Here is a 25,278-nt window from a genome sequence, read left to right on the forward strand (position 1 = left end):
CTTAGAATTGAAAGCAATAGTTGAAAATGTGAACTTTAACAGTAAAGGCAGCTGCTGAACACATCTCTTTACTATATTTTCTTGCTTGCAGTTAGAGTGTGTAAATTCCCGGGTTATAAAAGAACAAAATAGAGGTGCAGTAGTTCAAACTACATTTTTATTACTGTCACCTGAATTTTCAGTTTCACCATGTATTGCCTGGAGGAGCCTGGGAGTGCAAGGGAGCAGAATTCCAGTAATGTCCTTAATCCACTGCCTCTATAGCTGAAAAATATACAAGTGATGCTGGTCTATTGAACCATCAAGCTTACTGACAGCACTAGACATTCATGCTGATCGTAAGACTAATCAAATGCATGATGAAGAAGCCACATCATTCTAATGGTATTTGAAGTAAAATTCAAGATAGTAATAGTGGTTGCAAACTAGGAAAATGTGTTTTAAAAGGTCATAGATTGATTCCCCATTGAGATATAAAGATCTTCAATGTATGCTAATGATCACCAAAATAGAACTTTGGACTTAGTAATGTCACCTTAGGATCTGGTGGTTCAGAAAGTATGAAGCAGAGGACAAAGGCAAGCTTGCACTCATGAGAAATGATTCAGAAATAGAAAAATAAGTGTATAATAGGAGAGTGAGATATAATTCTACTTATGCTTTGCTAAATTCAAATCTAAGTCAAATATTGGTGTAATCGCACTGGTATGGATAGAACTGCTACAGATATAATAAATCTTTGTATATTAAAGAAAATCAGTCAGATTTTTTGCCTATTATTTTGAACACAGATGATCTGTGTCCATTTTTTTTCAAATAAAGGCACTCAAGCAAAACTGCATTAGAGGAGATACTGAGCTTCTATGGTTCCTGATTATGTCAGTTTAAGGCTACTTTACCTCTAAGGGCACTAGCCATACAATGCATTAATGGATTTTTTTTCTCTGGTTGCCACAGTTTTGGTCTGGTTTATAGGCCTAGAGAAGCTCATGCTATGGAGAAAAAGAAAGGGGATATAGCTGTTGAAATCCCTGAAAAATCTACTCTGTATTTAGCTGAATTCTCTTAATTTTCATGAGTGATTGCATTTTTAAAAAGTGTTGCTCATTTTGGTCCTGTATCTTCATTGTTTGAGATTTTAAGGAAGGTTTTAATAAAAGAAAGTAATTAAAGAGTACTACATTCAGGAAAAGTGGAAGATTAGCCTGTCTAAATTAATTAATGAATTTTAAGTAAGCGTTTTTAATATACAGAGAAACCTACATATTTTCGGAATCTGTTCACTCCAAAAAGCACAATATCAAGTATTGAAGCATCCTATCCCCATTTATGTCAGATGTTGTAATTTAAGTGTCAAGAATCCTAGATTGCCACAATAATTGCTTTCAGCACTTCTGTTAATGCACAGTCACTTTTGAAAGGTACACAATTACAGGATTTTTTGTATCCTTTGAAATGGAGGGCTGGGGAGTTTCTGTCTATAGTTATGCTGCTATAATTCCTCCTGTATCTGGCACTGCTGAGGCCACACCTCAAATCCTCTGTTCACTTTTGGGCTCTTCACTATGAGAAAGAGATTGAGGTGATGGGGTGAGTCCAGAGAAGGCAACATAGCTGGCAGAGTCTGGAGCACAAGTCTTATGAGAAGTGGCTGAGGGAACCAAGCCTGTTTCACCTGAAAAAACCAAAAGTTTAGAGCGGTTTTTATCATTTACAGCTGTAGAGAAACCTGAAAGGAGATTCTAGTGAAGTACAGGTTAGCCTCTTCTCCCAGGCAACAAGGAATGGGGCTAGAGGAAATGGCCTCAAGTTGCACAAGGGGAGGTTTTGATTGGATATAAGAAAAATTTCTTTGTTGAATGGGCTGTTAAGCACTGGAACAGGCTACCCAGGGAAGTAGTGGAATCACCATCCCTGGAGGTATTATAAAAACACATAGATGTTTTGGGGAGATGCTTGAGTGATGGACTTGGCAGTGTTGGGTTAATGGTTAGACTTAATGATTTTAAAGGTCTTTTCCTAAGACTAAATATTTCAAATAATTATACTATAAAAAAAGCCCCATTTGTTATGGAAAAAAAAGCTGAAAAAGTATGTTTTCAAGATTTCATTAAGTTTAAGACAAACTAACAAATTATTTAGTTTATACATACTGCAATGCTGAAGTCAGTACCCTTGCCCACTCCTCATTTTAAACTTTGCAAGACTAATTTTTCAGGCCCTTTCCTATTTGTTTGGATCTCAAAGAGGGTAGTAATTGATTACAGCATTGCAAGGCTTTTAAAGGGTAGGATATTAGTTTCACTACCTGTTCTGAGTGAATATGAGCTAGCATCAGGTATTAACACAGTTTCAAAAACACATATTTTTATGTATCCATGTCTCTATGTGTATATAGTGTGTTGTTTTCTGTGTTTTCTATTTATAAAAAAGCAGAACAGGTCTACTTCCACAACTTAAATATTCAAATTACTGTTGGAAGAATAAATATTTAAATGTTTCAAATCCATCCAGTACCTATGTAGCTCTGATTTTAGAATTTTAGGCCAAAACTATTAAGTTCTGTATCATATTCCCAGATTTTGCTAAGAATATAAGTGGAACGAACAGGATTGTTTTAATTTATAAGCCACTGCCAAAGCCTAAAAAGATATTCAGGATAAAATCTCTGGAACAAGATGTAACAGCATTTTTGAAAAAAATAGGACTTTTTTCAGTACATGCATTAAGAGTCAATTTTACTGGAAAGAGGCCAAATTTGTTTGCTGCAGCCAAAGAGTAAGGTGGGTTTGGATGAATGAAAACAGAGATAAAGGCAGTCTTATACTGTTCATAGCTAATGAATTTCTCGGGTACAAATTTAATATTAAGTGCAGATTGCATCTGCAATGGTTCTTGGGGGAATTCAAGAGGATATTGTATTTTATGGGGATGATAATTTAAAAGAATGTCTGGTCAGGATGCAATTAATAACCATTGGAAACTGTAGTGTACATTAAAAGGCAAGGGAGAAAACCAGGTAGCAGTGTTCATTAGGAAGTATCTGTGATTGCCATGAATGGAATGGACACATGCAATTTTGATTTATAATCAGGAGCTACTGTGAAGTGATTATTTTCTTTGTCAAAATTGAATTGGTAGGAGCCTTACTTGCATCTAGCTCTTTTAGAAGAACTAGAACAGTCCTCTGCTAACTCATTAATTTACTGAGTGAAAAATGAGGCTTAAAAAGAGTTCAAAATGGAGGAACAAGGTGGGCTGAAGTCCCTGGTCATTTTTCTGATGTTCTGTTTCATTTAACTGGTAATTGTATTCCTGTGCATAAATTTATCTATCAAGCATGGTACATAGGCATTCTGTGAGTGTGCGGACAGTGTGTTTGTTCATACACGTGTTTGTGTATAAGGTAACTGTACGTGTGAGACGGAAGCATTTTTAGCCCTAAAAAGAAGTAAGCTTCATGTTGCTTACTTTGATTCTTTTCCTCTTTTAAATATGCCAGGTTTTCCTTCTCCATTCTAGATGCTTCGAGATGGGTGGTGTTTTGAGGAAAGAGTGGGAGAGAAAAGAGGGGTTTGGGAGGATGGGCTGGTGTTGACAACTTGCTAATGAAATTTTGGCTTTAAAACTCATCGAGGATTTCTGTGAGATAATCTGGAAAAAAAAAAAAAAAAGAGGTTCCTCTTAGCATGACATTTTAAATATAGTATCTTTAACTTATATAGCACCTGCTTTCCCAGGGAGCTAGTATTTTGCAGATTCTAATTTAATTAGCTTCCGAACATACCTACAATGTTACTGAACAGTACCATTCCCACACAGACATGATGGGAGATGTACAAGGAGAGAAAGCTACTGTACTGAACCAGACTTAATAATCTTGTGTCACCTTAAGCACACGAGAATTCTTGGGGGGAAATGCATACTGAGAAGGTATCTGAAATCTCATCTGCTTTTTGTTACGTAGTGAATGCTGAAAATTAGCTGCTGTTTCTTGGTAATTGTCTAAACGCTGTAGAAAGAGTAACTGGACCAATGTATAGTGTGGTGGGCAGAGTACAGTGCAGGGAATGCATTGGCTTCTTGAAGATTCTCCACCACCTGGGCTATCCCAGCCCCAGTTTGATGCCCCCCGGAAGCTACTAGACAAAAGACTGAGGTTATAACCAACACTGGGCCCACATCAGAGTAGCAGGGATGTAAATTACAGTACATCCCATATGGATGGACAAGAGCAAGGAGAAGATATGGAGCTATTCGGCTGGGACAGGGTGGTGGTAGCTCTGGGCATTACCATTGGTTTAGTGTTCCTAGTGGATGAAACTAAAGATTTCACTGGTTGTTTTTTCCACAGAGAAGTAGTCAAGATTTTCATCAGTCTTCAGCTAAAGGTGTTTAATTGAGTTGCATTCAACTCTATGAGCACACCTGCTTTTTGTGGACCTCTGCCTTCTCTTTTGTATTGAGTATATTGTTAGCCTATCTCCATTTAAGTGATTCTGCAAGTTAATGAGAAATATACAGAATGAGAATTAGGACTGTATTTTTCTCACTGCTGAGGCCAATCTTTAGAGCATTTCCTCCCTCCTGCTCAAAGTGTTTCCCTTTGTCATCAGGCTAGAGTTCAAATCAAGCCAGGAAGATAGAGATGGATGAAACCACATAGATTTGCCTTGGAACAGCAGTCCAAATGTGAAAAGCTTAACAGGAGCTTAGTCAAATTCCTCAGTTCATTAAAATTAATTTGGAGATGCAAGAGGATCATCAGTCTTCTTTATGACTTTTGGCATTCCCTGTGTCTCGTTGAGGTCCATGCATTGCCAACATAGGCCAGATTCCCAGACTGATGAAATTTGTTTCATCAGTTTCCAGGCCTGCTTGATATAGCAGAGTCCCAGACTGTGAAAAAAAAAATGTTGAAAGCCAGCTGAATGAAGGGATTTGGACTGGCTTATTCAGGGCAGGCTTTTTTTTGTTTGTTTGTTTATTTGCTTTTCATTTTGAATAGCAGAGACCAAGGTAACTTCTTTTTAATCTACTCTTAGACAAAGTGGCTGAAGCCTACCTATGGCAGCTTAATGCTAAATGCCAGATTCACCCCTGTGGGCAGTGAGGTGCAGCAGAAACATTGAGAGTCAGATCTGATTGTAGCATGAGAAAGGTACCATGAACTCTGTTCAGTCCAGGGAATTAGCACAAGAGCCTGGGGATCACAGGGAGGAACTGCACTCTGCAAAGTAGACTGGCATGAGAAACAGCCTGGGGCCTGTTCTTTGTTTGTGTCTGAACTTCCTGAACTTACCATTTTGGTGGATTTAAGTGGGAGAACTTTGATTGAGGTCAACTCAGTTCTTTGTCTTCAATTACCTTGAAGAGTTTTTTTGAAGATCAGTCTGCTTCTGAGGAAAAAAATGTCAAGACATAAGCATGCAGAATCCTTTAGAGGGTCCAGTAGATGTGTAATGGTGTGGTAATGACATGTCAGTGTGTATGCATGGGACATGTACACACACATATGGCTGTATATACAATCCTGAGTCTGTCCCATTTTACTAATCTGTCTCAATATTTAAAGGAAATTAGAGGTCTTAGTCCTGGTGATTTCAGTAAAATTTGGGCCTCTGCCAATGCTTTCTGGGAAGTGGGATGTTTCAGTGTTTGGTGAAGATGTAGCTATAATGTGCTTCTAACTTAAGGTAGTCTGGAGCCAAGTTTAATCAGATACACATTAGTGAATGGAATGCACTTTCCAAATTATGAAATTCTGGTTGGACCACTCAGTGTAAAATAAGAAAATCAGTGTAGATGTTACTAAAGCAAAGGTGGGAGTTGAGGGCAGAGACTGCCAAGAAGCAGTAAATGTATTTTGTGGAAAACCCACTGATTCTTTGTCTGTGACATTTACTTTGCTTGCCACCTCTGTAACATTTTCCCCTAGGAAGTCGTAAGATCACATTGACCTGTATGATCAAACCATGTGGTCAGGAAAGGAAAAAAAAAAAAAAAAAAGATAAAAACACATTTGTGAAAATATCTAAATAGTTGGTACAAAAAGAAGAGATATTCTGCATTCTTTTTCAAACTTAATTTTAAAAGCAAATAAAAAGAGTGAATGATGGCTTTTATCTTGACCTAGGGTCTCAGTCCTTCACAAGCATATCATGCCAGTCTGCTGTTTGGTTTAGAACTTGCACAACAGCATGGAAGAAAAAATCACAAGTCCTTAGAGACAGCACTGATCATCACTGTATTTTACAAGGAAAGTAAGTATTCTTTTGTGGAGTTCTTTTTGGTCTTTTTGCTGTTAGGCCCATTTTCACAAGGACAAGCTGGAAAAACAGAATGTTAGAAGAAGACCATTCATAAATATATCCCAAAACCAGAAAAAATATCTTGTTTTCAAGTAATTTATACCACAAAATAAGACCTTTAATTCTTCAGTTAAAAAAAAAATAAATTGCAGGGCATTGAATTAATTAATGCAGCAGAGTTATTTATTACCTTTATGTGCCTGGTATAAGTTAATAAGAAACAGAGGGGGTTCTCTGGAGCAAAGTTAGCCATATTTGACCAACATGTCAGCTCAAAAGCATTTTGATACCTGTGTTTCAAATGTCAGTAAAAGGTAGGGGGTTTCTAAGTAGAAAAAGTGAAGTATACCCTGGGGAAATATGACAAGGAAAAACTGCATCCTTGGAGCCATCAAGGTCTTTCCAGTAACTGAAGATGTCCTGCCATGGCAGTGGGACTCCATTCAAGTGCTGGCTGATGTGGTTCAACCTTCCTCCTCCCTTTGCCCATGGCTTGTTCTCTTGCCTCTCCCTGCGCTTCTAGTGCTTTGTGATCCTCATGAGGCCATTTCAGCATGCTAAGATGACAAAAATCAAACACAAATTACATTACAAAAACAGGTATAGTGGTGACCTGCATGACTTGGTGAAATAGCTTAGCACAGGTTCAGCCACATTCAGGAGCTGGTGTGAAGGAGGGAGCTGGTTTGCACAGTCAGGATTCATGCATGCTGGACATCAACAGATCAATGCAGGTGTCCCTGTAACCATGGCTTTAATTGCTTTTTTCAAAATGGTCTTCAAATAACAGGGTCATATTTGTTACACATCTCTGTAGGTGCAAGCCAAGTAAATGTGACCAGAGAAATGGAGGACGGTAGCAGGAAACCTTTCAGATCATTATAATTGTCTTCTTACATGAAAAGATGCTCTGAGAAAGTAAAGAAATCCTGCCAGAAGCAAACATGTCAAAGCCCCTAGAAAAACAATAGAATCAAGCATGTCTGGAACTGAGGCAATTGTCTGGAAAAGGTGTTTCACTTCCTTCAAGTGTTGCTTTTTTTTTTCCCAAAGACCAGTTCTCAAGCTTAATTAGTATTCCTAAGACATAAAAGACCTTCTCTGACATGAAAAATGGTAAAAGACATGTAGAAAGCAAATGTGTTACCTTAGCTACCTGTTTGGGGTGACATTTTAAATATAGAAAATAAAGTTGACAGAATTATAGTGACCTTTCAGCCTGAGCAAATAAAATAACATCTGCCAGAAGTAAATGGCTGCCTCTAGCTGTAGGAAATGATATGCATCTTTGAACTCTAATACACAGGCCTTTGGTAGAGTTAGCTTTAGTAATGCTTACTGGGCCTTAGAAATTTATTTTGCTGCAGAGCATGGAATGTTAAAATCCCAAGAATATGGTGCAAGTGCCAAGGGACCCACAGAGACCAGCTATGGTTGTGGGTGTGGCAAACCATCTTCATGGTCTTTCACCCTCTTAATCCCTCACAAGTTCCTTGTTTTCTTGAGAGGAACCAGAAGGAGCTGTTCACTGTATCGCTGTATATTTTCTTTATGTTCTCTATACGTGCACGTTTCTGTGTATAGAAGCAGTCTTGTGAGTTACATTACCTCTTTTTGAATTTCCTCTGGAAACCAAGGACATATGTGTGGCCTGGGAGCCAACAGCAATCAGGCAGATTTCTGTTAGAAAGGAAACTGGTAGGTCTAAAAAGGGAAAGCTTCTCTTTAAAATAATCTGCATAGGAAAATAGAAAAAGAATTTAATTGCAAAAATTACTTTTTCCTGCTTTCCCAAGCTCTTTTAGCTTCTGGTCTCATCTTTACCAGCAGATAAAGCAAATTCTTAATTGTGCTTTTGAAAAGCTGAGAAGAGCAGCTTGAAGTTTTTAATGCCTCCTTTATCAAGCACATTTACATCCCTCTCCACCTTCACCTCAAATACTCCTTAAATTCAGAGTTATTACAAATGTGGAAAAGCCAGTTCTGCACTTGGATAACTGGGATACACAGAGGAAGGAAATGTCAGGAAGATGGTGGTATTTTACCTAGCTAACTTAGAAGGCAAGCAGGTCCCATGAATTGCAACTGTAATTAGCCAAAACCACTGAATTTCTTAATGGTTTCCAAAGGTTAAAGGAAGTTCATGCAATTTGCTGTCTGTATTAATATGAATAGTTTCCAATTTAAGCAAATAATGCTAAACAGACTTATAATTATTATTAATAGTATTATTATTAGTGTTATGTATTACCTCAGTTGCACATAGGATTCTGAGAAAATTTTTATTCATTATGCAAAGATCTAGGAAGATATGTCTCATATTTCTTTGGAAAAGTCATAAAGTCTAGGCTGAGAATCAGACTTGTAGCATGTGGCATTTTGGAAATGAGGTGTCAGTCTAAATAAGGAATTTTATCACTGGCATCTGTCATATATCTGAGGGATTTTCAGTGATGGACATGGATAGTTAAAAGATCTATCTGCTTCCTAAACATACTTTTTGAATTTTTTGTTTACTTGTAATCTTTCATTTTCACAAATTCCATACTTACAAATCTGACCAGAAGACCTAACAATCTCATCTTAGTTTTTGTATAAACCTTCCATGATGAAATGTCTGGCCTAGTATGTGAGGGGAGAATAGTGGATATTTTCTACTTAGACTTTAGCAGGGCTTTTGACACTGTAGAGGAGCTGGTAAAGTGTGGCCTGAAGTAGGTAAAGCTGGAGAGGTCGATTGAAAACTAACCAACAGCTGATCTCAAAGGGCTTTGACTGTGGCATGAAATCTATTTAGAGCCCAGCAAATAGTTGGGCTCTGACCTAGAGGTCAGTGTTGGCTCTGCTCCTGTTTAGCATCTTGAGAACAATTACATGATCTGGATGATGGGGCACAGTGTGTCCTCAGCAAGTTTGCTAATGTCACAAACCTGGGAGGAATGGCTGCCACACCAGAGGGTCCTCTACAGGTTGGAGAAATGGAACTTCATGAAATTCAAAAAGGAGAATGCAAAGTCCTGCACCTGGGGAGGAACCACCCCATGCACCAGTAAATACTGGGGAATGTACTCTGATGGAGTATATCCTCTGCTGGAGGGCAGCTTCTCAGAAAAGAACCTGTGGGTCCTGGGGGGCACCAAGTTGAGCATCAGCCAGCATGTTCTTGCAGCAAAGAATGATAATGGTGTCCCATGCAGCATCAGACAAAGGGCTGCCTGCTGCTTGAAGGAGGTGATCCTACTCCTCTACTCAGCACTGCTGGGGCCATGCCTGGAGTGTTGTGTCCTGTTCTGGTCTCCCCAGTTCAAGAAAGCTGTAGAGTTCTGGACAGAGTCTGACACAGGGCCACAAAGATACTTAAGGGACAGGAGCATCGCTCTTCTGAGGAAAGGCTGGGCTGCTTAACACAAAGAAATGACCCAGGGACCACCTCACATACCTCACCTCACCTCCTGGAAGAAGGGCAGAGTCAGGCTCTTTTCAGTGGTGCCCAGTGACTGGATTAGAGTCAATGGGAACAAAATGAAACTCAGGACGTTCCCTCTGAACATCAGGAAGCATTTTGTGAAGGTGACAAAGCACTTGGACAATTTGCTCTGCTCTAAAATGTTGTGGAGTCTCCATCTTTGGAGATGTCCAAAAGCTGTCTGGACATGCTCTTAGCAACCTGCTCTAGGCAATGGCTCTCCTTGATCAGATGACCTCCAGAGACCCCTTCCAACCTCAGCTATTCTATGATTAAGACTGCAATGGAAGGGTGAAGCAGATCACACAAAGTTTGCCAGTTTCCATAGATATACCATGGGCAAAGTAGGGTTTGGATATCCTTCATAGCTCTTTTAACCTTCATTGAGTTTAGAAGGATTAGAACTGGGGGGTGTTTTCTGCCTGGGTGCAAAGGGATAGTGCCAGATGCTTTGTGGAGCACAAGTGTTCCCTCCAGAAGTCCCAAAAGAGCCTTCCAGCTCTGGCATATCCGTGCTCACCCTGGTGAGGGGCGAATGGCCCTATTGTTCCTGGCAAGTCCCTGTCCAGTCTGATCACCTTAAAAGCATTCCTGTTCTACATCAGGCTTTTAATTTCAGCAATTTTCATTGTGATAATGAGTTCAGACATGATACTGAAAATGCTTCTCTTGTTTACATGCATGCGTATGTCCATTTGGGACTTACAGCACACAGATTTTAGGTTTGTTCAGTTGTGTTTGTAGTATTTCAATGGTATGGTCTCCCAAGTTTTACAAGCCTTCTATCAGATGTTATATCCTCCTCTTCTGGAATAAGATGCCTAAACTTCAGGGAAATTACAGATTATACATATGCATATCTATGCAAATACTGTTGTGTTTTGTGCTGCAAAACTGATCTTACATCCAGCTAAAATGAATATTAAAAAATGTTCATAGACCAAACTTTAATGGAATCTTTTCAAAACTTTCTTTATTCCTTCCATAGGAAAGAAAAATCTTTCTTAATTCTTGTTTCATGCCTGTGTTATCTCTGCCTTCTTTTCTGAATAAGTTTTTAAACAAAATGGCTGTTGAATTCAGACTCAGTCTCAGCACATATAAATTCATGCCCTTTGATACAAGCCATTCTGTGAAGCATTTTGCTTCAAAGCACTTTACTATCCTTGTGTGCTTCTTGTATTTTGTGCTATTTTTTAAGATGGAACTAATATTGGAATATAGAACTCCAGTTTGACTGAAAACTGTAGATCTCTAATGACCACAGTTTTCTTTCAAGTCCTACTTGTAATTGCTGTCTTGCCAGTTCATGTTATTTTCTCCATTGGTCTGTATGCTGCCAGCATGTCATCTCTTATATCCCTTCTTTTTTTTCTATAATATATTGATAAGGGCCAATCTAGGAGGTCATAAACTGGCAAAATTCCCTCTAGAGTCCTCGGAATTTTTTTTCATAGACACCATTTGGATTTGGCCTATGGGAATTGATGAAAAGCTGACATGAAAATGCTGTCATTTGCCCTAGAGCTTTTTCAATAGGCAAAACTCAGGCCAGAAATTTTATTCCTAAGATTTCTGAATACTAGATTTGCAAAGCACACAGATATAGTGCACGGTGAGGTGTTCAGCTTGGTATTCAAAACCATTTCTTTGTGAGATGCTTTTCAGCCCTCCTAATGCTATTTGTGGCAAATTTGTTTTTGAATTGATTCTTATATAAAATTCTTCAAGCAGGCAACATTTAAAGAACATTCTCCATTAGTCCAGACAACTGATAAGCACCAAGAGGAAGTTAGCCTGAATTCCCGTCAAATAACACTGACAGCTATTTGAATATCACATAAAGATCACACAAGCACTGCCTGTCTATATCTTAATGAGTGACTAATCCTAAATTATTTCCTGAGTGTTTATAGATTGCTCCTTCCAAACAATGACCAAACAATTTATTAGGAGTTTTTTACTGCAGGATTAGCTAATGGCTTCTCCTGAATGCTTCAAAAGAAAAAGCTGAAGCAGAGACTGCTATATAAATAGCATGAATAAAAAGTTATTTACAGCAAGATATTTCCAAACTGAATTCTCAGTTGTGTGTTTTCTCTGAGCCAGAAAGAGCAAGCAGGTCCTATAAAAGCTCTTATAAGCAATTTGGAAGGTTTTTTGGAGGAAGGAAGGGGAAGGTTGGCAATAGTTCAGTTTTACTGGTTAGTGAAGGCAGCTAGCTCCTGCTGTTTCACAGTGTGAAATTACATGCTAGGCCCCCAGAGTGACACAACCCAGATTCATCCTGGCACACACCAGTGGTCATGAAAGAAAGATGTTTATATGGAAGGAAACACATTACATTTTGTCTGTGGGGATAAAATATAGCATCCACCCTAGCCATTCTGATTGTCTAGAGTTTGTACTACTATTGCTACTCTTGACTTTTGCAAAAGATACTGCAGGCATCTCCTCATCTTTAAAAATGCAATTTTTGTCCTAGATCAAAGAAATGACAATTGTCTGCTCTTGTTCTGTGAAAGTTGTCGCTGGAAGGCTGCATAATCAGCAGGCAGACCAATCTACTTAATTTATCAAAGGCATCAGAGAAAACGCAAACAACATGGGTTCTTGCGAATACTCATGTAAAGGTAATCCCTCTTCCAGATGGTGAGGTTGACCATGAAGTTGAGAACTTGAGCACTGAAGGGTTCCCTTACAAAGCAGTTGTGACTGGCACAGGAATGCTCAAGGGTATTTACCTCACCAGCTGCTCTGCTGCTCCACTTCTGTGTTGAGCCCTCCTTTGTGAACTGTTCAGACTGACAAATAGCTCATGTCCCTATGGACCTGGGCTGAGAGATGGATGCTGGGAGAAACTCAGCTGTCCCAGAGGGGCCTGAGCATCTCCCTGTGTGCAGTGTGAATGATAAACACTGGTAGCCAGGGGAAGAGCCTATCTCCAGACTGCAAGGTCTCCAGCCACACAACACTGGTTTGCAGAATGTGCTGTGATACCTTTTACTCCCGTGAAAACAGTGGTAAGATAGGCAAAGGGTTCTTAATACCTTTTACTGGTCTTATCCTTTTGTGTTGATGGGAGGCTGCCTGGCTACTTCTCCAGAGATCTGGGATATACACCTGGTGCCCCAAGCTGAGAAGCCAGAAATGCTGCTCTCCATCTGTGCCCAATCTTACCTCCACAAGCAGTCCTTTCTTCAAGTGCAATCAAATAGGTGATTGGGACACAGGTGCATCTTCCTTGCCAGTCTCACATGGCAGGTCCCAGGACCATTTCCAAGGGCTATCATCATAAGTCTGTCAGACCTGGGAGGTAACAGGGAAACAATTCAATTCCTGCTGCAGCCCCAGGGGCTGATGAAGTGAGGATGCCTATGATAATGATTATATTCCTGTGACAGCTGCATGGTACAGATCCTTGGCCATGACTAATTGCCTTTCCAGGGAATGCCTGGAGCTCCTTGGGGGATTCTGTGCTTTTCTGATTCCTGATTCTTCTTGATATTTCCAGACTGAGACAGAGGCAAACCAGGATTTACTTCTTGGGGTGCTTTAGGATGACTAACAGGCAGACAGGCTTAGAAGCAAATGAAAAATATGACATGAGGAGGAAGGGAGGAAAAGAAATAAAGTCCCTGTAAACCACTATTGGTTGGAAATCTCAGCTCTTCTTCACAGGACAGATAGAGCCTTCCACTCGGTCACCCCCAACACCATGTAAAGCTGCAGGGAGGAAACCAGAGACAATTGCAGAGCAAGCTGTGAATTAGGATTTTAGCTGATCTCTTTAGAGTGCCCTGGCATTTACCATGAGAGCCATATTTTCCTAACAGCTTCAGTGGACTATTCCTTCAGGAAGCCCATAAGGACCCTTTTGACAAAGCAGGAAAGCCCTCAGTTTCTCAGAGGACACAGAGCAGGGCAGATATCTAATCTCTCGGGAAGCTGCTTCCCCTTAGGGGTCTGATCTCACTTGGGCATCACTTCCAGGGCTGCAGCCTTGACATATAGCAAAATCCAGTGTTTCCCACAAGTGGAAACCAAGGAAGCCTCTGAGAATCCCTGAGACCCAAAGGGATTTCATCAGCTTTTGATGAAGCAATGCCTGTAGTTAAAGAGCACGCAGGTGTTCAATGCCTTGCAGAAAATGACAATGCAGTAAAACTTCTTAGCTGACCTGCTAAACATGTCTAAATGGTCTTGTCCCATGATTGAAACAGGAAAGGCAGTTGTTATGCAGCACCAGTGGCAATGCCTGGTGATGAAACTATGAAAAACAAAGCTATACACATCTGCAACATACTGTGAATTTTTTTATTATTTCACTTCTGCATTCTCCTTTTCAATTCTGGCCGGTAGCTGATAGTGCAAAAAAATTCACCGATGTTTACTCCTAAGTATCTAGGCAGCATCTAGAGGAGCTGTGGCCATTGGCTATGTCATACTTCCTGACAAGGTTATGCCACTGTATCACTGGCAGTGTCACCATCAGCTGCCTGTCCAATGGGTCCATGGCCACCAAGCTCCATCTGCTCCCACCTTTGGTCCCCAGCACCGTACAAAGGGAAAGCTGACCCAGGGATGAGCACCACAGGCACAGCAGGGGCAGCCTTAGCAGCACAGGACTTCACAGGCTGACTGGGATGCAACAGAGCCTCCAGGCTGACAGGGAGCCCTGGGAGGCAAGTGCATCCTGGGAATATCCCAGTTTTGAGAGGAGAAACATGGAGACAATTAAGCTAAACAGCAAATGTGCAGGGGTACTTCCATCTGATCTGGCAGCATGTGCCAGGCATGCTCTGGTGATATCACCTCACTGTGTGCAGAGGAAGAGGGTTTTCTGCCTGCCTCACCTGAGTCTGCAGGGTACAGAGAAAAGGAAGGGACAGTAAATTGCTGTAAAGCTAGAGGGGTCCTGGCAGAGGACAGCTCAGCACCCATGCTGTTCAGTGCAAGCATCCAGGCTGCAGCTCATTCCCATACAAGGAGATTTGTTTCCTGGAGATTTGTGGCCTCATACATACATGGTTGAATCCCACAGTGGTCTGAGCAGTGGAGCTGAGCAGCTGTACCCCAAGGGTGAGGACAGTTAGTAGGGGAGAAGGTTGCATCAGAAATTTCTTTAGACTGCCCTGCCTTCTCCTCATTAAACCTGAACCTAGTCCAACTTAGTCCTGCCATTTCTCTCCATCACTGGTTCACAAACTGGAGGTCTGCAGTTTGCACATGTCAGGAAAGGAAGGAAAGTGCTGGGTATGACTGGCTACAGTTGGGGAATTCATAAAGTAGCTAAATTCAGATGGCCATAAAAATTTAGATGACCATAAAATGCTGCTGTAATACGACTCATGGCTGTTTGAGAAGGATCACCCAGTCAGAGAAGATGCTGGGGAATGCTTTATAGATAGTAATGAAACAGATGTAATCATTTTATTTATGCTCATAAAGTGCCTTGCTTTATATTATAGGAAGTAAAGCAGTTATTTTTCTGATCTCTTAAATACTACAAAGTAAAATTAAATACAAGGAGGTAGGTTTTGTTTTTTATCTTTGTAGGGTATGCATATTCTGGAAATCAGCCTTTTAATGTCTCTTATGATGAAATATTCCCTAGTGGGATCTGTCCTCACATGGAACACATCTCAGTGACACAGATGAGGATGCTGCACTCATAATTTAAAGTGAATTAAGTCCAGGCTTTTGACTGCTGGTAAATTGCCAGAACCATGCTTAGTTGGACAAGTTTTGGTCACTGCTGTGCTCCAGAATGCATTTCAGTTTCCTTTTGCACATTAAACCTTAATGGTCACATCAAAAATAATTTGATTGGAAAACTAAAAGTTGGCTGTTTTTTCCTTCCTAGAATAAAGAATTAAAATTGAAGGGATTTGCTTGTTTCTTCAGAACAAAAAGAATAAGCATTAGCATGTACTACTAATGCAGTCAGTATTCCTTCTAAAGAAACTTTTTAAATTTAAGTATTCAGGCACACCTAATAAAAAGGCACACAGGAAGTAAAATAGAACAATCTGTTGTTATTTAACATAGCAAATACTGTTGAGATACAAACACAGTTAAGTTTTCTTTGGTAACTAAGCAACAGAAGAAAATACCACTTATCCAAATTGCTGTTTATTCTACTGATTTTTAGCTTTGCAGTAGTGATTTTCATCCTTTACACCTCAAACACAGAAAGAACAACTGTTTAATATATTCTTTGATGCAGGGGCAAATTAGGCATCAGAATAAATGTCTAGGACTGCTCCAAATAGCCATTAATGACTTTTGGTCTTCTCACAAATTCTTCAGTAGATTATGCAACATAAGCAGGCATCCTCTACAGACTTAGGCAATTGCAATAAAATGGACTACATGAGGCATGAAATCAGAATTATTTCATTTTTCCAAAGAATGCAAATGGTCTCTTATTCATGTGTATCATCCTAAGGACTTCTTAGATAAAGCACATGGTAACAATGTAGTCTTTGACACTTCCAAACTGAAGACTTTTTTCTAAACCCATATATATTATCATCAGATGGATAATTTCATTATGGTAAAAATCTGTAGCAAGTGCTCAGAGCCATAGTCAGACTGGACTCACATATGGCTCTGCACTTGCATATGCACATACTTGTTGTGCAAGCTGTCTAAATGAGCAGCAGATAAACATAAATTTTCAAAACCTAGAAAATCTAAATTTGTAGCTAAAGATTTGCAAAAGTTGTAGGACTGGAAGAAAGGAGGTAAAAGCAAATAGCAAATTTCAGGATAAGAATCTCAGAGGAGCTCAGAAGACTGGAAGACACTGACTGAGCCCAAGTATGTGCAGCAAGAACAGTCATGTCCCACACACTTGGGAACAACATGTAATAAGGGTTTGGTTTCTCCTTTCCACTTATAATAAGTCTAATCTATCTGTATGAAAAAGAATGGTGTCTGTAAAACATAATGGACCAGCTTTTGAAATAATTTCTTAGAAGCAATGGGCATAAATGACACCCAGATACTATGAAGTAAACTGGGGAAAAACTCAAGCTCTTTAACTCACTGCCAAAAGCATCTTCAGTTTCAATGATACCAGGGTACTCACTGAAGGTCTTTTTTAATAGAGTAGATGAATTGTAGCCAGGTTGGAAATTCTTAGCACAGGTGCCAGTGGCACTAAATACTCTTCCAGAATAACTGACTCTGAAGATTTTTCTCCTGTTTGGTAGTATTTTGGGAGCCTCCTAGCCTGCCTTGTACTGGAGCAAGACCTGGGGAGAATTTTCTAAGAATAAGGGAAAAAGGAGTTAAAATTTTCTTCACACAAGAAAAAGGCACATCCAGTGATGGGCTTCCAAAATATCAGCTGGATTTGAGTGTGCTGACTGAAAGTTACACCTTGCTCCTGCAGAAAGGTATTATGTTGGTCAGCTGCCAACTCCTGAGGAGCAAATTCTGTAAGATTATTTTCATTGATCCTAGTTAATCAAGCAGTGGTTGTACAGTACTTTAAATACTTTAAATATTTGGTATTATCATCTTATTATACTACCTCATCTCAATTAAATGCATAAGTGGGCATGCTTTAATCATAAGTGAATTTTTACCAGAATTATTTCAAATATATGTTTTTTGTCTGTGCTGACAATCCTCAATACTGGTATGTGAACCTGGAACAAAATGAGGCCTCTTGATTTTGGAAATACTGGAGAACCACTGTCTTATCAGAATTAATGTCTCTTTCCCTAGAACCAAAACACATCTTTTTCCCAAATACAAATCTAGGAAATTTTTTATTTTTATTTGTCTTGCATCTTGGGCACCTGCTGTGGACACAAGGAGTAGCCTGGTTTTCTGGTTTTTATTTTACTGCCTTCCATCATTAATATAATGGAAAAAGAATGTCACTTGTGGTCTTGTCTCAGATACACATCCTTAAGGGTTATGCTTTATCAAGGTCTGTATACTGTGCTGTGTGATGCACTGGAATAAATTATGACAATTAAATGCTGAAAAATTCTCTACTTCCTTCAAAGGTTAAGACATTAAGACTCAAATAATGATACATATGTTGCCATCTGATTATCAGTGATATAGTGCTTCTCACTCCATTGTATTAATTCTGAATATAAGCTTCTTTAAATCAGCATTGATAACGCAAGCTGTGGTCTGTCTTCATAAAAAAAAAAACAAAAAAAACCCAAGGTTTTGATATTGCTTTTTCATAGTACATTTCATAGAATCACAGACTGAAAGAATGGTTTGAGTTGGAAGGGACCCTGAAGATCATCCAGATCCAATTCCTTGTCATAGGCAGGGACAGCTTCCCCTAGACCAGGTTGCTAAGATCCTGATCCAGTCTGGCCTTGAGTACTTTCAGGGATGGGGCATTGACAACTTCTCTGGGCAACCTCTTCCTGTGTCTCAACTACCTTTGCAATGAATAATTTTTTCCTTATAACTAATTTAAACCTACCCTCTTTCAGTTTGAAACCATAACCTTCAGCCTCCTTCAGGTACTGGAAGGCCACAATAAGATCTCCCTGCATGGAGCCTTCTCTTCCCCAGGCTGAACAACCTCAACTCTCTCAGTCTGACTTCACAGGTTTCATAATCATCTAACTGCAAAATCTCTGAGAAAATCAGTTATGTCTAAGGTCTTCTACACAAACAAGACAGCTATGAAATCATAGGGTCTTTTTGTGGAGTGGGTGGAGTGGTGTCTTTTTATTTGGCTATACTTTTCTAGTGAAATAAGAAACTGTAAGATCAACTTGATTTGTTAGACAAAGTAGTTACTTTACTAGATGGCAATATTGCTACCACACTTCCCATTTCTGCTTCTTTCCCCCTTTTTTGTCAGTTACTCTAACTCTCAATTCTTCACTCTTTTTCATCTTTTTTTATATCAATTAAATGCTCTTTGGGAACATGGGTAGGCAGTTTTTGTATATTTGTAATGCACCAGCAGAAGACCGTAGTTGACCGAATGCAATCACAACCAAAATAACATTCACATCTGCTCTTTCATCAATTTACAGAAGACATTTTGCAATGCAGAACTCTATACTAGGTTTTCTGTGTCTTTCTGGAATAACTGTATATAAGAATCACAACCTGGACTCACATAAAAATGTGGATTTCTACCAAAACAATACCAGAACACCAAAATGTAGAAACCCTTTACATCAGGAACTACCTCTGACTGTGTCTGTATGGCATTTGCTGACAATAGGCCTCCAGTGAGAGTGTTTGAAGTGGAATTGCATAATGCATATATATATAAAATGGAATGTGTCATTGCTGCAGTGTTAAGCTATATTTGGAAGCCACTACAACAAAGCACTTTCTCTCCTTTTTTTTTTTATTCTATATTTCACTATCAGAATAAATTGTCTTTGATATATGAATCATTTTATGAGACCTTTTTATTTTAATAACTGCTAATTTGCACACCTAACATCAATTGCTGGTGGAATTAATTGTGGATGCAAATCAGAATGTTTAGCTGTCTAATCACCTGATTGTTCCTATAAATCAGTGACAGCAATTATGTGTGTAAATGTTCATTTCAGCCTACAATTAATTTGGCCAAAATTGAAAGGACAAAAAAAAAAATACCACCCTTGGCTGAAATTTGGTCCCCACTGTGTAAAACCAGAAAGTATCTTCCTCCTCTACATCTTGTGTTTAAATTGCAGAGAACTAAATAGACAAAGAGCAATGATTCCCCAGTCCCCAATAACTCACTGCCAGTGTTTCACAATAAAGTGCAATGGGAGAGGAAATATTTCCATACGGGTTCATTAATCACAATATATTTGCCATGCACAACCACTCTGCAGAGCAGGTAAAGAACCCTAGGGGTCCTCACCTGCCACAGTATGTCATTTTTGTAATAGAAAAAGTATTTTTTGTACAAATGCCGTAGAGCTGAAGTTGCAGATGGCTCCACTGGCAGAGCTAGAGCCTCCTGGTACAATTTTCAGCAGCCACAGCTCCTTTAGGAATTTATAGCAAGGCTTAGTGATATCTTAAAAGAATGATGCTGAAGATGCTGTCTGCTCCCACTATGTGCAATATTCCAAGGTGTGCCCATTGGGAGGACATCTTAGGCAGGACAAACAAACCCCACCCAAACAATAAACTGCAGAAGGAAATACAAGCCTTACCTGTCCCTGCTGTGCTGCAGGACTTTAATGAGAGGTCCAGGAACAATTAAATGGATCGTGACTGAGAACCTGTGGGTCCAATGGACCCCATTAACAGAACTGTGCAGCAAAAGATCTTTCCAGCTCAGTGGCTTTCAGATCTGGGCAGCAGGCCATTCCACTTTACCTAACCCCAAAGACACCAGAGAGCCCCAGTTATCCCATCACACTCTGACCCATCTAGACCTGCTCAGTGTTTTCCATGAGAGTTACAGTTGGTGTCTTGTTTACTGTACCTTTGTGGTCTCAATCTCTGAGCAGTTCATTGCTTCTTCACTCCCACACAGGACTTTGATAAAATTCAAAGCCACCTGGTGTGATTTTAATTTAAATGTGAGTTTAATGTGTTTTCCTTTTATATTGCTGTGATGTGCATTGTCAAGAGAAATGCTGCAGGCTCAGATCTGTCCTCTCAGCTGTTTCTCTGTACTACTCCCTGGTTTTGTCTGGTGAATATTCCTGAATAAAAACTGCTCCTCTGCTGTAGAGTGTGCATTGGGTACAAGGGTACATTGGGTCACTCTTCAAGGGGGCAACCAAGTCTTGGGCTCTTTGCCAGTCAGAAGCCAAAAGTCTTCTCATCAGAATAAGACACCTGTAGAGTTACAGCTGAGCAAAGATTAAAGGTTGCATGAAACATTTGTAAAAAGATATTTTGCAATTCACCATGTACCACCAGTTATGAAAAGGGTTTTAAGACAAGAAATTGTGGAAAGAAGAAATACAGAAATGCTTTATCTTAACTAATTAAAACAATTCATATTGAAAGTGGTTAAAGTTTATTAAACTTTTTCTAATTATAAAATAGAATCTCACTTAAAAAATTGCTGTGAAAACATATTGAAACTATCATGAGAAAATAATGTCAGGAGCAGGATATGAAAGATACATCAAGAAAAAGAGAAACAAAGATCCACATCAGTTAGTAGCCCCCCAGGATACTACTGTAGGACACAAGGCACCCTGATGCAAGGCAATACCTTAATCTTGAAAATTTTTCATTAAGTCAGACTGGTAATTTTTTTCAGCCAGCCTTAATTAGTTTGGAACTAAAATTGTAGGAACAATATGGGAGCTTTTCTGACACAGAATATCTGAGATCAGATCAGAATAACAGAACGGATCAAAGGCCACCCAGAGTGATCACTGCGCTGTGACTCAGGTGTGCCATGGGAGGCTGCTGCACACTCTGCAAGGGTCACCACAGGCATCACAGCATCTGGGTACTAGCCTTCAGAAGACCTCCCTTGCTTCCTAAAACCACTCATTGCTCCTGCACCCACCAAGATCTACTTAATGAGCTGGTAGCCAGGTGTTTCCCTGCTGATCGTACAGGCCACGGGAGCTGACAGTCTTTGCCTATTGTCCCCTTTATCTGCTGGTTACTACGGGGTGCAGAGCAGCCTGTTGGGTTCCTGGCTCCTGCTGCTGCTTACTGCTACTGCTGCATGGGAGCTACCATAGTGAGTCACTTCTGATCTCCAAGGGAACCCACAGCCAGATCTCCACACCTTCTAAAATAGGAACTCACACCTACATCTTCTCTCTGACTAAAATAATCAAACTATGAGAAAAAAGCATGATACATTTGGCAGTATCTTAAATATTCAATGCTTTAGATGGGTGGAAAAGCAGGACAATAAGCTTAGCCATAGCAGAGCTACAGGCTAAGATCGCCTCAGAGTTGCAGTGCAGGTGGTCCTCCAAGTCCTAATACAGCCATGCAGAAGAAGATTAGTTCTTACAGGTTCCCATTAAAGAGTCAGTTCTGTTCCTCTCATTATTTGCAAAACCTCGGAGGAAAGCCATATAACCAAGATATCACCCACATATTTCAAATTAGAAAACTGGGTCCTTGAAAGAAATACTATTTAAAAAAAGACAAGGCTAAGCTTTCTTAATGGCCTTATTAAGGCTAGTCTTGTCTTCAGTTTAGTTTACTCTTATCACATCAACTCTTATAAATTGAAATACAACAACCTTTTAAAATAAATGTTCGTTATTTTGAAGTACATTGAACAAAATATTATTTGCAAGCAGAAGCATAACCGGTAAAATGTCATTCTGTGCTTCTATAACCATTCTCTTTAATTTCCAGGTATTTTCACACAATGTACTTGGGTATCCGGAGTCGACAGAGTGGAGAGAATGACAGATGGCGGTTTTATTGGAAAATGGTGTATGAGTATGCAGATGTGAGTATGCTGCATTTGCTAGCCACCTTTCTGGAAAGTGCACCACAGCTGGTCCTGCAACTCTGTATTGTTGTACAGACTCGTACACTCCAGGCTCTCCAAGGTAGGGGTTCATTTAATCTATTTATTTTTTACAATTTTTGGAAGATGTAATTTCCACACATACATATTTATCCTTGGTTCAGACTGCTGTGTGCCTTGTAGTCCTGGCATAAGAGCAGATCTTGCCTGCTAGTTGCTATTTAGCTGTTAACATTAACTCTGTCAAGAAAGCATGTATTATTAGAGGGTTTTTTAGCCTTTCTTAATGGCCCTGGGTTGTGGGTAGGATTTAAAATATTTTGCTTTCTGCATGTCCTTGTAATAGAAGAGCTCTTCTGATTATCCACTAGGCCAATGTGAAAATTGCATCAATCAAACTATTACTCTTCTCCCTATGCTTTTTTCTCTGAATGTTCAAAACCCTGCAAACTGCAGTAATGAGGTTTATATGGCATTATGCAAAACAGGAGATAGCACAGGAGATAACAGCAATTCTGTGAAGAAAATGCCAATGTTTATGTCCATCAGTTCTCTGCTGTTGTTACCTGAAATAATACAAATAATCCCTCAAGTACTACTCATTCCTTCACACTCTAGGTTTCCTTCTAAAGTTGGTGCTTTCAGCAAGTGTGGTTACTTCTTTAAAATAGTAAATCCATGCATATGTCCTGCTATATGGCTTTGTCAGTCAGTGATACAGATATTAGAATATCTCATTCACTATTGCTTTCTTCATGCTGCTTTTGGCTACTTGACAGCTGTCCTTTTGTATTGTGCCATTGGTTTGCCTTATGGCTGCACCTGGACAGAATTCTTTAGCAAGGGAATGAAGTGAATGAGACCTTGGAATCCAGAAGAGAACAAAAATGCCATGAGGCAGTGATAAGTGAATGGAGGAGGGGAGAATTGGAGGGACAGAGGGAGAAAGGAAAAGCAGAATTTTGTCATTTACTTTTAAAGAACAGCTCATGTACTTACCACTGTACAAGAAGAAAATATGACAAATCCTTGCTCCAAGAAAATGTTGGTTCTGGTTAGCTTATTATGAGTAACATGCAGTGAGTCTGATTAGATAAAAAATGGCTGGGCATAAAGTGGGTAATTGTGTGAAGATCTTGATCCTGGGCAATTTCCTGTGGATAAATCAGAGGCTTCACTTTTACAGAGCTCTGAACTGTCATGTAATAAAGAGATGTATTTCTTCCTGTATTTTTGTTTCATTAGATATAAAACTCTGCCACCTTAATGGGAAAAGAAAACCAAAGTTTCTATTTTAATTAGCTGGTGCTCTGTACAAGGAAGTTTACCTATGCACTTCCTACTGCTATTTCTCAAAATTATGAGGCCCTACACCAACAAATTCAAACTATTATCATTGCGGAGAAGGTATTATCACTTCAAGATTTGTCTCCCCAGAAAAAGTGAGTCCAGAAAAAGACTTAGAAGAACATAGATAGAATACTGTATGGTCAGCTGTAATCTAGCTATCTTCATAAAATATTAATACAGAATGCCTCTCATCCTCATTTTAGTGCAATAATAGCTGTCTCTGAGAAATGAGCCTAGTGAGTATACAGTAAGTCTGTGATACACTGCAAGTGGTTGTTAATTAGAGAAGACCTGAAATGCCTCAATTTAAAAGGCAAAAATGGCTCCTGCACCCTGCAATCAGCTCTGTGAAACCTATATATCAGAAACCAGAAAGTAATAAAACTATAATTATGGATTTCAGCTGAGAAGGTTGAAGGTATTTACTTATGCTCTCTTCCCCCATTTTTTTCCAACTTCCACTGAGAAAAGGAAAAAAAAACTAAGAAAATTAAACAAGGTGCTAGAATTTTCTTAATCTGTAGTACCATTATTCTCTCATGATAAAAGCTAATATGTTTTAACATCTTGCCAGCTGTGAAAATCCTTTCTCTGTTTTCTCTCCTTTTAAAAAGAAATTATAAGGCTAATGCATTACACCATAGGATGGTGGATTAGCTGTGAGGCTGCATAAGAAGAACATAATTTTTCTCAGTGGTATCATGCTACAAATGGGTGTTTTAAAAGGCCCAGCCATAAGGCATTTGCTTCAGCTAGCTGTCCGCTCACTGAGCCTGTTAGAGAGATTTCCAACATGGATCAATAAACACAGTGTTTGATTGATTTTCTTTGTTTAGGGAAAGCTACTGGATGTTTGTATTGTTGTTCTGTTAGTTCTCTGTCCCACAGGACAAAGTTACTATGAGAATTGTTAAGTGACATCGCTGGTCCATGTTCTTAAGAGTTTATGACTTTCACAAACCACAAATTTGGCATGGGAAATGAATGGTCTATAACCAGGGTATTTCTAATATTAATCCATTAATTACTGCAAGAAAAACTTTTAAGTATTTTTATTTATGAAATTCTATATTTTCAATTCAAAATGCAACAAAATAGCATTATTCCCAACAGGACAATGCTATCAGCATCAATGAAGATTTTGTAATGGGTGTTGGCTTGGTTTACACTATTTCTTGTTTCAGTAACTAAACCATGCTAATCAAGATAAGAAATATGTGCAGATCTGTACATGGATCTTGATGGGGATCATGAACATTATTGTGCAATATCTGCAAAACCGTCCCTCTCAATCTCCCATGCACTGCAGTAAGGACCACTTCAAAAGCCCTGAGGACACACCACAGGGATCCTTTAGCATTTGCCTGGGGTCCCCAAGCATGAATTTTAAAAATGCAGTGTAAGCTTCTAGCAAGGATTGTGTGCCCTGTATCATGACCCTGAAGCAGAGCAAGGCTTGTGTGGGAGGCCATTGACAGACCTCTCTTCTGCATCCTCATCCAGAGATATCCAAGTAATAGTAAAACAATAGCTAAATTATCACCTAAAAACCTGATTCTTCTTTAAGATTTCATCAAAACTGGCAAATTTAGAGGCAATGTTCATTCTTATTCTGCCTGCAACCAGAAGCCAGGCCTCACCTGAGTGGAAGAAGTGAAATTGCTTGTGTGGGAAGCTGATGATTTCTTGGTACAAATTTCTCAAGAAGACAAACAACTTCAGTTTGACAGTAG

At 39.4% G+C, this 25,278-nt stretch overlaps 1 protein-coding gene across 2 annotated transcripts in view; it reads left to right on the forward strand.

Annotated features, from left to right (window-relative positions):
* The window catches only part of XKR4 (XK related 4), a 223,723-nt gene that overhangs the window by 112,952 nt on the left and 85,493 nt on the right, over positions 1-25,278 (forward strand). For both annotated transcript variants that reach the window (XR_002467809.4, XM_021555686.4), the window contains exon 2: positions 22,078-22,277. Coding sequence is in view for 1 of the 2 variants with exons in the window: in XM_021555686.4 (XP_021411361.1) it covers positions 22,078-22,277 (200 nt within the window). In the remaining variant the exon portion in view is untranslated. The remainder of the gene's footprint in view (positions 1-22,077; positions 22,278-25,278) is intronic.

Source organism: Lonchura striata, chromosome 2 (assembly GCF_050655825.1).
Source record: "Lonchura striata isolate lonStrDom1 chromosome 2, ASM5065582v1, whole genome shotgun sequence".
Lineage (NCBI taxonomy): Eukaryota > Metazoa > Chordata > Aves > Passeriformes > Estrildidae > Lonchura > Lonchura striata.